Source organism: Bos indicus, chromosome 4, assembly GCF_029378745.1.
Source record: "Bos indicus isolate NIAB-ARS_2022 breed Sahiwal x Tharparkar chromosome 4, NIAB-ARS_B.indTharparkar_mat_pri_1.0, whole genome shotgun sequence".
Lineage (NCBI taxonomy): Eukaryota > Metazoa > Chordata > Mammalia > Artiodactyla > Bovidae > Bos > Bos indicus.
In genome coordinates, this window is record NC_091763.1 from 77,027,610 (window position 1) to 77,040,614 (window position 13,005).

Sequence of the window (13,005 nt, forward strand, 5' to 3'; positions counted from 1 at the left end):
ATTCTTGAATGTTTTCTAATACAATACCAGTATAAAACTCTCATTTTTAAAAACTTATTTTATTATGGAAATTTTCAAAAATAAAGAGAATAGTATGATGAACCCCCGTGTACTCATCCTCCAACTTCAGCAGTTATCCTGTGGTCAGTTTTGTTTTACCTATATCCCTCCTCAGCCCTCATGTTGATTAGTTTGAATCCCGTTCCAGGCATGATTAATTTTCATATCTACATACTTAAGTATGTGTCGCTAAAGAAGGGGTACTTTTTAGACTATAACCACAATACCATTATTTTAAGACAGCTAAGACATTTTGTAATACAAATATCCAGTCAGTATTCAAATATTCCTCATTGTTTCCTAATTTTACAGTTGGTTTGTTTGAATCAGGATCCATACACTATGTCTCCATTTTACTGATAGCTCTTCAGTTTCTCTTTAATCTATAGGTCTCTTTTTTTTTTCCTTAAAATTCAATTTTTGAAGAAACAGTTCTATAGGATTGTCTCTAAGTGTGGATTTTACTGAATCTTGGCACACATTTTGAAGAAGCTTCTATACTGAGAAGATCTACAGTTATCATGTGTGAAGTTTTGTAGTTTCTAGAAAACAAAGTAGCAATAGAAAAGGCAAAATAATCTTAACAGAATTACTAGAGTTTTAATAGAGTTCTCCAGAGAATTGCTTCAAATTTTGGTAATGTAATTATTTGCTATGTCCTGTGTTGCCAGGATTGTATTTTTGTTTTCTAATGGAAGAAAACTAGAGCAATTGGGCCAGGTTCTTTGGGCCTCAGCCTCACATTTGGTCCATCTTGCTGCATCTGTACACCACTTCCTCCTACTGGCTTGTTGTAAAGTGTGTCCCAGCCATCATATTTCATCTGTTGTACCTTCACAGGTAACTAGGAAGGGTTTATGTGTGTGTGTGTGTGTGTGTGTTTTACATGTTTTTTTTGTATGTGTGTGTGTATTTTTTTTTTTTCCCTGACACTGAGTGGCATGCAGGATTTTAGTTCCCTGACCTTAGTTCCTTCAGGATGGACCTGAGCCCATGCTTCAGGAGCATAGAATCTTAACCACTGAACTGCCAGGGAAGTCCCAATAATAATTTGAAGTGAGCCAAATTTGGTCATACTTCAGAATCCATGCAGGATTGGTTCCAGGACACCTCGGATACTCAGATCCACAAGATGCTCAAATTCATTACATAAAATGGCGTAACACTTGCACACAAGATTGGACCATCTTCCCAAATACATTAACTCATCTCTGGATACTACCTAAAACACTGTAAATACTATATATAGTTGTAAATACAGTGTAAATGTTCTGTAAATAGTTGTCAGCGCATGGTAAATTCAAGTTTTGCTTTCTGGAAATTTGTGGAATATTTTTCTCCAATATTATTTTTTAATTTGGCTGCACCAGCTCTTACTTGCAGCATGTGGGATCTAGTTTTCTGACCAGGGATGGAACCTGGGCCCACTGTGTTAGGAGAGCAAAGTGTTAACTGCTGGACACCAGGTTAGTCCTTCCAACATTTATTTTTGGTTATGCTGGGTCTTCACTGCTGAAGGCATATTTTCTCTTGTTCTGGAGGGTTGGGGCTGCTCTCTAGTTGTGTGGGCACTTCTCATTGTGGTGGCTTCTCTTGTGGAGCACAGGCTCTAGGGCATGTAGATTCAGTAGTTATGCACAAGCTTAGTTGCCCCTCAACATGACTTGTCCTAGACAAGGGATTGAACCCATGTCCCCTGCATTGGCAGGTGAATTCTCAACCAATGGATTACCAGGGAAGCTCCCTCCCGAATATTTTTGCTCCATGATTGGTTGAATCTGTGGACATAAAACCTGTACCCCAATGTTCATCGCAGCACTGTTTATAATAGCCAAGACATGGAAGCAACCTAGATGTCCATTAGCAGATGAATGGATAAGAAAGCTGTGGTACATATACACAATGGAGTATTACTCAGCCATTAAAAAGAATACATTTGAATCAGTTCTAATGAGGTGGATGAAACTGGAGCCTATTACACAGAGTGAAGTAAGCCAGAAGGAAAAACATAAATACAGTATACTAACACATATATATGGAATTTAGAAAGATGGTAACAATAACCCGGTGTATGAGACAGCAAAAGAGACACTGATGTATAGAACAGTCTTATGGACTCTGTGGAAGAGGGAGAGGGTGGGAAGATTTGGGAGAATGGCAATGAAACATGTAAAATATCATGTAGGAAACGAGTTGCCAGTCCAGGTTCGATGCACGATGCTGGATGCTTGGGGCTGGTGCACTGGGACGGCCCAGAGGGGATGGTATGGGGAGGGAGGAGGGAGGAGGGTTCAGGATGGGGAACACATGTATACCTGTGGCGGATTCATTTTGATATTTGGCAAAACTAATACAATTATGTAAAGTTTAAAATAAAATTAGAAAAAAAAAAAAAAAAACCTGTGGATATGGAGGACAAACTATACTATAGATTTGTTTTAAAATTAATGTTTTTGAAATTTGAAATATTTAGTACAGGTAAAAGGAATGTGTGATGAGAGTCCTCTCTGCCCATAGGCCTTCACCCCTCTACCCAAAGACACCCACTGGAAAACATTTCTCTGTATTCTCCGAAGGATATATAAAAGCACAAAGATACACTTTATTCTGCTTTTTTACAAAAACTATCATGTTATAGGGCTTCCCTGATGGCTCAGTGGTCAAGAATCCACTTGCCGATGCAGGAGACTTGGGTTTGATCCCCGGTCAGGAAGATTCCCTGGAGGAGGAAATGGCTACCCACTCCAGTATCCTGCCTTGGAAATCCCATTGACAGAGAAGTCTGGCGGGCTACAGTCCTTGGAGTCACAAAAGAGTTGGACACGACTTAGCCTAATCACAACAGTATATGTTAAATTGCATTCTACTGCCTTTTTTTTTTTTTCACCTAAAAGTCTAGTTGATGCTATTCTGGAGACGCACTACCTTGTTTTTTAAATAACTACATCCTATCTCATTATGTCAGTGATTTTTAGCCAGAAGGCAGTTTGAAAATTTGTGGGCCTCTGACAATAGATGGGGGTAGTGCTGGATGTATTACAATGCTTGAGACTGCCCCACTGATTTCCAATCATCATGTTTGTGCATGTGAAAAATGCATCTAAGTCTAAACTCCATTTTACGTGTTAACACAAAGAGTTTCGTTTTGGGTTGAAAATGTGAATATCCCTGACACTTCCCAGGCCTCTAACTGCTTTGTAATCTAATGGAAGCATAAACTTTAGAAAGGCCTAAAGGCTCCTGGAATTATGTCAAAGAGACACAGAGGTCAACTTAGGGGGGCTTGTACTAGTCAAATTTGGGATGATTTGAACATCAAAAATAATGAGTGCAATCATAATACATTGAATGAAAATCCTTGAGTCTATTGTGATAGGAGGAGGGAGGGAGAGATTAAAAGATTTCTCAGTTTTTTGCAACCACAGAATAATTGATTCAGGGGAATTCCCTCGTGGTCCAGTGGTTAGGACTTCATACACTCAACTGCTGAGGGCATGGGTTCAGTCCCTGATTCCCTGACTAGAGAAATAGGATCCCTCAAGCCATGTGATGCAGCCAAAAACTTTTTTTAATTGATTCAGGTGAAGACCAGTAATTGATATTGAAATAAAACAATCAGGTGAAAGATCTGGGAACAGAGTCTTCACACAGACAAAGTACCATCCCACAGGTTACCTACTCAGTAGGAAGTGTACAAAGTACCTTTCCAGTGGAGCAGCTGATGGTCTGTTGAGTCTAAGCTCATATGCCAACTGACAAGAGGCAGAATTAACAATATCTGATTATATTCTTTGCAGCCAAAGATGGAGCTCTATACAGTCAGCAAAAACAAGACTGGGAGTTGACACTCAGATCATGAACTACTTATTGCCAAATTCAGACTTAAAATGAAGAAAGTAGGGAAAACCGCTATTCAGGTATGACCTAAATCAAATCCCTTATGATTATACAGTGGAAGTGAGAAATAGCTTCAGGGGACTAGATCTGATAGAGTGCCTAAAGAACTATGGACAAGGGTTTGTGACATTGTGCAGGAAAACCATCCCCAAGAAAAATGCAATGGCAAAATGGTTGTCTGAGGAGGCCTTACAAATAGCTGTGAAAAGAAGAGAAGCAAAAGGCAAAGGAGAAAAGGAAAGATATACCCATTTGGATGTAGAGTTCCAAAGAATAGCAAGGAGAGAGAAGAAAGCCTTCCTCAGTGATCAATGCAAAGAAATAGAGGAAAACAATAGAATGGGAAAGACTAGAGACCTCTTCAAAAAAAATGAGAGATACCAAAGTAATACTTAATGCAAAGATGGGTACAATAAAGGACAGAAATGGTATGGACCTAACAGAAGCAGAAGGTAGAAGAGGTGGCGTGGTAGCGGGGTTCAGGATGGGGAACACGTACACCCGTGGCTGATTCATGTCAATGTATGGCAAAACCACTACAAAAAAAAAGGTGGCAAGAATACACAGAAGAACTATACAAAAAAGATTTACATGACCCAGATGATCACGATGGTGTGAAGACTCATCTAGAGCCAGACATCCTGGAATGAGAAGATAAGTGGGCCTTAGGAAATATCCCTACGAACAAAGCTAGTGGAGGTGATGGAATTCCAGCTGAGCTATTTCAAATCCTAAAAGATGATGCTGTGAAAGTGCTGCACTCAATATGCCAGCAAATTTGGAAAACTCAGCAGTGGCCATAGGACTGCAAAAGGTCAGTTTTCATTCCAATCCCAAAGAAAGGCAATGCCAAAGAATGCTCAAACTACTGCACAATTGCACTCATCTCGCACGCTAGCAAAGGAATGCTCAAAATTCTCCAAGCTAGGCTTCAACAGTACATGAACCGTGAATTTCTAGATGTACAAGCTGGATTTAGCTAAGTTAGAGGAAGCCAAGATCAAATTGCCAACACCCGTTGGATCATAGAAAAAGCAAGAGAGTTCCAGAAAAACATCTACTTCTGTTTTATTGACTATGCCAAAGCCTTTGACTGTGTGGATCACAACAAACTATGGAAAATTCTTCGAGATGGGAATACCAGACCACTTGACCTGGCTCTTGAGAAATCCGTATGCAGGTCAAGAAGCCATAGTTAGAACCTACATGGAACAACAGACTGGTTCCAAATTGAGAAAGGAGTACATCAAGGCTGTATATTGTCACCCTGCTTATTTAACTTATATGCAGAGTACATCATGAGAAACGCTGGACTGGAAGAAACAAGCTGGAATCAAGAGTGCTGGGAGAAATATCAATAACCTCAGATGTGCAGATGACACCACCCTTATGGCAGAAAGAGAACTAAAGAGCCTCTTGATGAAAGAGAGTGAAAAAGTTGGCTTAAAACTCAACATTCAGACAACTAAAATCATGGCATCCGGTCCCATCACTTCATGGTAAACAGATGGAGAAACAATGGAAAGACTTTATTTTGGGGGGCTCCAAACTCACTGCAGAGGGTGACTGCAGCCATGAAATTAAAAGATGCTTACTCCTTGGAAGAATAGCTATGACCATCCTAGACAACATATTAAAAAGCAGAGACATTACTTTGCCAACAAAGGTCCATTTAGTCAAAGCTATGGTTTTTCCAGTAGTCACGTATGGATGTGAGTTGGACTATAAAGAAGGTTGAGTGCCAAAGAAGTTTTGAACTGTGGTGTTGAAGACTCTTGAGAGTCCCTTGGACTGCAAGGTGGTCCAACCAGTCCATCCTAAAGGAAGAGTCCTGAATATTCATTGGAAGGACTGATGCTGAACCTGAAACTCCAATAGTTTGGCCACCTGATGTGAAGAACTGACTCATTGGAGAAGACCCTGTTGCTGGGAAAGATTGAAGGCGGGAGAAAGAGATGCAGAGGATGAAATGGTTGGATGGCATCACGGACTCAATGGACATGAGTTTGAGTTGGCTCCAGGAGTTGGTGAGGGACAGGGAAGCCTGGCATGCTTTAGTCCATGAGGTCACGGAGTCAGGCACAAATAACTGACTGAACGATGCCTTTCTGCTTAAACATTGAACTCGTGTCCATTGAACCTTCTCTAATTTCCAGTTTACAGATAATTAAGTAGAACAAGCAGGTAACACAAAGTGGAGACATTGGCAGCAGCTCCAGTGTCAATGATATTCCAGGTCAATGTGCTGGACTTAAAGAGTACAAGTCAGAGGGACTGCAAATGGGCATGAGGTTCTTCCTAGTGTGGTGAATTACAGGGATGGTTGCATTCACTACTGTACTCTTAAAATGGGTGAATTTTATGGTATATATACAGCATATGGTATATACCTGTTTGCCTGCCAAGTCACTTCAGTCGTGCCCGATTCTCTGTGACCCCATGGACTGTAGCCCACCAGGCTCCACTGTCCAGAGGATTTTTCAGACAATAGTGAAGTAGGTTGCCATACCCTCCTCCAGGGGATCTTCCCAGCCCAGGGGTTGAACCTACATCTACTTAACATCTCCTTCATTGGCAGGCAGATTCTTTACCACTACGCCACCTGGTATATTATGTAGTGTATATTACACATTATAATACCAATAGTTTTTAATATTAATAGAAATTGTTAGAAAGTAGGACTGTTCTAGATTAAAAAGACAATCAAATAGGCTTCCCAGATGGCACTAGGGGTAAAGAATCCACTGATGCAGATTCCATCACTGGGTTGGGAAGATCCCCTGGAGTAGTAAGTGGTAACTCACTCCAGTATTCTTGCCTGGAAAACTCCATGGACAGAGGAGCCTGGTGAGTTACAGTCCATGAGGCTGCAAATAGGACACTACTGAGCAACTGAACACACAGCAAACTAGGGACTGCCCTGGTGGCTCAGATGGTGAAGAATCTGCCTGCAATGCTTGAACTGGGTTTAAACACTGGGTAGGGAAGAATCCCAGTATTCTTGCCTGGAGAATTCCACGTACAGAGGAACCTGATAGGCTACAGTACATGGAGTCGCAGAGTCGGACATGTCTGAGCAACTTTCAAATATGTAAAACCTAGGTTAGATCATGGTGGGGTTGGGGGAGAATAGCATTAAGACACTGATTGTAAAGAAACTGTACCTTAATAAAGCAGATTTGGGGCTTTCCTGGTGGCTTGATGGTAAAGACTCCACCTGCCAAGGCAGGAGACATGTGCTTGATCCCTGGGTAGGAGGAAATGGCAACCTGCTCCAGTATTCTTGCCTGGGAAATCCCATGTACAAGGAAGCCTGACATGTTAATATAGTCCATAGGGTCATGAGACACAACTTAGCAACTGAACAAAAGCTGATTCTAAACACAACTTTTGTCTTAGAAGTAACCTGTTGCTGCTTAAAATGAAACCTACATCAATACTCTAATGCAAACAAAGACAGATAATTGTTTAGTTTTTATTTCATAATCATAAATTTAACTTTGCAATCCAGCTAAACTTGGAGGGGGATAAGGAAAATATGGAACCCAAAGAACTGTAGCAAGAGCACAAAGATTATAGGATATTTCAAGCACATGGGGTGAAGGGGTGCTCTCCTGGGCTACAGAAGGAATGGTCTGGTGCTTAAGTAAAACACAAGTCAAATTTATTAGATTTGTCCACAGTCAGCAATGGTGATCTTCTTGCTGGTCTTGCCATTCCTGGACCCAAAGCGCTCCATGGCTTCCACAATATTCATGCCCTCTTTCACCTTGCCAAAGACCACGTGCTTGCCATCCAACCTAGAACAGAATAAAAAACATTATTACCTGTGACCAGAGATGTTAAATACTGGAAACATTTTTATTCTTCTACCTAAAAAAAGTTGGCAACACCAATAGATTGCTTTAGGCCAGTCTAAGAAACATAAAGAGTCTCCACTGTTAAGAATCCTAATTTTAGAACGGATCCCTTAAAAAGAACCAACAAATCACAAGCAAATTAGATAAAAGCACCACTTGTAACTAAAACAAGCAGCTAAATGCCCTGTTTTGCTAGAGTATCTCCACTTACTTTCTATAAGCACACTAGAAATTTTCACTATGGTCCATGCCCTTCCACTACCTTAGAGCAGGCAACAGCAGGGAAAGGGTGCCTTTGCCATCTCCTGTCTTACCACTCAGTCTTGGCAGTGCAGATGAAAAACTGGGAACCATTTGTGTTGGGGCCAGCATTTGCCATGGACAAGATGCCAGGACCTGTATGCTTCAAAATGAAATTCTCATCATCAAATTTCTCGCCATAGATGGACTTGCCACCAGTACCATTATGGCGTGTGAAGTCACCACCCTGTGAACATAAAGAGAAACATGTCACTTTTGGACACAGTCAGAAAACATGCCATGTCTACAAGATTCAAACTTTAAGACTCAAGTTCAAAATAAGGTGGTCAAGGGACTTCTCAGGTGGTCCAGTGCTTGCAGTACAGAGGATCCAGGTTCAATTCCTTGTCAGGGAACTAGATCCCACACATTGCAACCAAGACCCAGTGCAGCCAAATAAATGAATAGTAAATAAATAAAACTAGAAGGTCACTTGGAACCAAAATGGTAGAATAGCACTTCATGTGTGCACATATTTTTTTAAATAACATTATAGAACTATAGCAATTTAGATGGCATCCTATCAGTGCAAAATCATAAAACAAACAAATGCACCAGAAAAGTTTAACAGCAGACTGGCACCAGTGCAGACAAACCATATATACACATTCTGGAGTATTCTAGTTCAATCCTAAATTAAGACAACCCAAGTAAGTATCAGTCTATTTCATACCTGGCACATAAATCCCGGAATTATTCTGTGAAAGCAGGAACCTTTATAACCAAATCCTTTCTCTCCAGTGCTCAGAGCACGAAAGTTTTCTGTTAAAATAAAAGTATATATACATATATATATAGGGACAGAAAGGGAGACACACACACACAGAAGTTAATAATCAGAATACCTTTGTTAAACTAACCTGCTGTCTTTGGAACTTTGTCTGCAAACAGCTGTAAGACAAAAATGACAGTTAATTAACAACATCTGTTTGCATATTTTGTTGCTTAGTACCCTTGTCTTTAGGGGTTTCTGAATCATAAATTCGTTTTCTCACAAGAACATAATGCTTCTTCAGTAATTGCTCTGAATCCCAAATAAGAACTGTTCCTGACAGCCTTAAGTCCTGTGGTGTTGGGTTAGCAACATGAGACCCAAAGACGTGCCAAAAATCCAGAACCAGCAATGACTCAAATAGTGTGAGGCTTCTAAAAAGTGACTTAAAACTTTTACGTGTTATCACACCTACTTCTGAACAGATATATGGCTTCTCAAATGTACATCACCTCCCCCAACTTCAGTTTGAACCTAAGGACAAGATTTTCAGGAATAGCAAGTACTCCTGCTTGATCAGGGAGTAAACAGGTGTAATTTCAGTCACTGGTAATGAAAATGCTACTACCTCCAATCTGTTAACATAGCTTTATGGATTGGATGAGCAGTCACTTCTTGGTTTCCAGGTCCCTTACCTAGTAGTGGGGTAAAAAATAAAGATTGGTTTCTAGTACAACTGCTTCAAACCTTTCCTGCATATATAAAAAACATTCTGGCCAAAAATGCTTAAACATCACGCTTAAACAAACCCTTTAAAATATTTTATGAACTATTCCAGAGATCTGTGACTAAATCATCTATTGAAATCCTGTATGTTTCTTAGATCTAGTTACTTAGCTTCTAAGTATTGTATGTAAAACATATGGTCTCTCCTAAGTCTAACGTTTCTCAAATCCTGTACTCAACCGCTTCCCTGGTAAACCGTTACTAAAGTTAAAAGTCCGTACTGGCAGTTCCATCTCTATTCTCACCAATGGATATGCCAAGAGCTCCTATCTCATTTCCATTAAGCCGTCTGGCTAACCGGAGACACGCTAGGAAGCGTAAGGCTTAGGCAGTTTCCACGTGGCTCCCAGTCAATTATCAGCTGACTACAGATAAAAGTGGGGCGTAGATCAATAGGATCTATTATTTCTCCTTAGAGTTTTACCTCAGGGCAAGCTTCCACATGGGCCCTTACCAATTCTTAGCTCTGACTACAGTACGAGTAGGGTACAGACTCAATAGGACCTAATGTTTTCTCTAACAGGGTTTAGGCGTCTTCTATGTGTCTCCAACGTGGACAGTTATCATGACTGGAAACCCTCTGCCCTCATGATCTGTATGGGGGCCTATCCATCCTTGGGATAAGATCCTAAAACTAACCACTGACAGCTTTTGAGAGGTCGTTAAGGAGGATAAAACCACTTAGGGCTACACCCTAAGTGAGACTGCAGGACAGAGGAGCCTGGCGTGCTGCAGTCCATGCGGTCAGAGTTGGACACGATTTAGCGACTGGACACTTCAAGACCTACCGGTTAACTGGAACGGAATCGCATTTACCGTTTCAAGAGCAGGCTGAGTAACTTAGCTACCTTGCTGTAACCACAAACTGATTAATAAGTACTCTAACTAGTTAAGAAACCATCAGAGGTGCCCTGCCGCGGAGCCAGTCTGGACTAGCCCATTCTGCAGGACGACGACCGGGAGGAGCCCGGGCGCCTCCCACCCACCCACCCACCCACCGTCACCGCAGCGGAAGGCGGGCCTCGGCGCCAGCGGAGGGAAGGCCGCCTGTGCATTTCCGCTCGGGGTGGGGGCCGGGAAGGGCACGAGGGGCCTCTTTTTACATTTATTTCAAGATTTTAAAGACATCTGGGGAAACCCTAGAGTCTGCCAGCCCCGCAGCCCTATAACCCAACCCTGAACTAGCAGGCGTCCTCCGGGACCAAGGCTAGACTGCTAACCCCACCGACCCTGACGCGCCCGGGGCGGGAAAAGCAGCCTTCAGGTGCGACCGTCGCGTCAGCGCGAAGGGAGCCGCTTCCGAGCCTCGAGAGTGGCCTCGCGACCGTGGCAGCGGCCTGGGGCCGGCGTCTGCCTTCTGTTTAGGGCGTTGTCGACCCTCTGGGGCCTGCGGTCCCGCGTGGCGACCAACAGCTAGCAGCCCGAGCACGTGCGCTGCCGGAAGGGCGCGGCCGCCCCTCCCCCGCCCGCCCCGCCTGCCCCGCCTTTGTCTACCCGCCGCCCCCGGCCTCCCAAAATGGCCCCTCATCAGGAAATGGCGCCGCGCCGCCCGCGTTCCTCAAGCAGGGTGCCCGCACCCGGTTACTCGGCCTCTCCCCTCGCCGCCCGCTCGGGCCCACCCGGCTCGTCGCCGCCTGCCCCAACCTCAAAAGAGACGCGGCCCAAGGGCTCGCCGTCGACAGCGATGTCGAAGAACACGGTGGGGTTGACCATGGCTAAACGGCAAGGGAAGCTCCGAGGTGGCGGCGTCTGCAAGGCAGCACGAGCCCCGCCGCCCTCCTCTTTTATAGCCAGTTCAAGCCCCGCCTACAGCCGGTCGCGCGCCTCATCTCTGGCCAATCGCGACCACGGGTCAGTCGAAATGACGGCATGGCTGGCCTATGAGTAGAGATGGCGCCCTAGAGGCAGGACCGGAGACGCGCGTGCGTGCTGGGCGATGCGGGCAGGTTCCCGCCCGCGGGCTCCGTCTCCGCGCTGCGGCGTGAGGTCGCGCGCTAGCGACTGCTATGGGGATGGGGATCGGGAGTGCCGATGGTCCTGGTGGGCCGGTGGGAGCTGGAGGGCCGTGCACCTGCCCGGCCTCGCGACCAGGACGTCTCCCCATTGCTCAGAGGGGGCAACTGAGGCGAACGAAGGCCTCAAGGTCGCGCCGCCCGCCAAGGTCGCTTGGGGTCCAGGGAGCGCGCCTCTCTGGGAGGCTAGGTGGCCTTGGCCATCACCATTTTCTCACTGCAGATGAGGTTAAGGCCCAGTCACCTCCCTCTCTGCTTCCCCCTCTCCCTTCTAGTCTGAGAGGTTATGAAATGTTTCCAAATTGTCCTACTTTCCGAAAATATCTTGTACACTCTACTTGAATTTTCTCCAGGAGGAAGACATTAAAGCAAGAGGCTGGCAGACACTTATCTATAAAGACACACTGCGCACTTTTGCCTTCCTTTTAAATCTTTTAAATTCTCTACCCCGCACCCCGTCTTTCAGAGGCAGAATTGAGTTCTGGGTGAAAGACAAAGCACAACTTAAAAATGAATTCCCTTAGTCAAAGATATTAATAATGCTTTTATTACTAGTACTAAATGCACTTATATGACCCTGGTCTTCTGTTCAGAAAACCTTGAGAAAAAAATTTATATATCCTCCAACATTTAGTTGCAACATTCAGAGTTATTTAGTATTTCTGAAACTTAGTTTCTTCATCTGCAAAACCAGGATAGGGATCTGAGAAGCAAATGAGAATTTATGACTGATGAAATCCAGTGTCTGGCATCATGCCATCATTATTAATAATGGCATTGTGAGCTTACATGTGCTCAGAGTTTATAGAGTGTGGTTTTGTTCTCACAACCACCCCATAATCCCCATTTACAGAAAAGTGGAAAGTGAGCATCTTCCATGTTAAATAGCTTGCTCAGAATAACCAGTTTAGGAGTATTAACAAAGCCAGAACTGGAAACTGAACTGCCTTTTTTTTTGCTCATTCCACATCACCTTTTGCTTTGTGACCCTAAGGAAGCTGCTTGTCCTTATCTGGTACAGAAAAAATGACCCAAGACCCTCAGGGGTAAACTCTCTCAGCTTCTATCTCCTTCACTCTGAATCTTAAAGCAATTAGGAACCCCTCCTAAGAAATAAATGAATGAATAGTAAGGGCATCACTTATGGGTTCCCTCACATTACTATTCAAAGTCTAGTCTTCTCTTTACTACCATCCTCTCACTTCACACAGGTATACCATATGTACACTCAAGAAAATAAATATGCACGTGTTTTGTTTGTTAAAGGGGGAGCCAGTGTTGTAGGGGATCCTTTATTAGTATTATCTCTTGAATAGGACTTCCTTACCGAGTAAAATTTGAGCAGACATAGAACCTCAGGAATGTGAGGCCGTCCAGT

The 13,005-nt window shown here is 43.4% G+C and overlaps 1 protein-coding gene across 2 annotated transcripts; it reads right to left on the reverse strand.

Annotated features, from left to right (window-relative positions):
• Nucleotides 1-7,412: 7,412 nt before the first annotated feature.
• On the reverse strand, nt 7,413-11,396 carry PPIA (peptidylprolyl isomerase A). Of its 2 annotated transcripts, none has more exons than XM_019958921.2 (5): nt 11,260-11,396; nt 8,978-9,008; nt 8,791-8,879; nt 8,132-8,304; nt 7,413-7,757 (listed from the first exon to the last, which is right to left on the reverse strand). In XM_019958921.2, the coding sequence occupies exons 1-5, from the start codon at nt 11,326-11,328 to the stop codon at nt 7,625-7,627; spliced, it is 495 nt and encodes a 164-aa protein (XP_019814480.1). In that variant the 5' UTR covers nt 11,329-11,396; the 3' UTR covers nt 7,413-7,624. The 2 variants fall into 2 exon arrangements, with proteins under 2 accessions (XP_019814480.1, XP_070644102.1); XM_070788001.1 differs by having other exon boundaries at nt 11,193-11,325.
• Nucleotides 11,397-13,005: the final 1,609 nt, after the last annotated feature.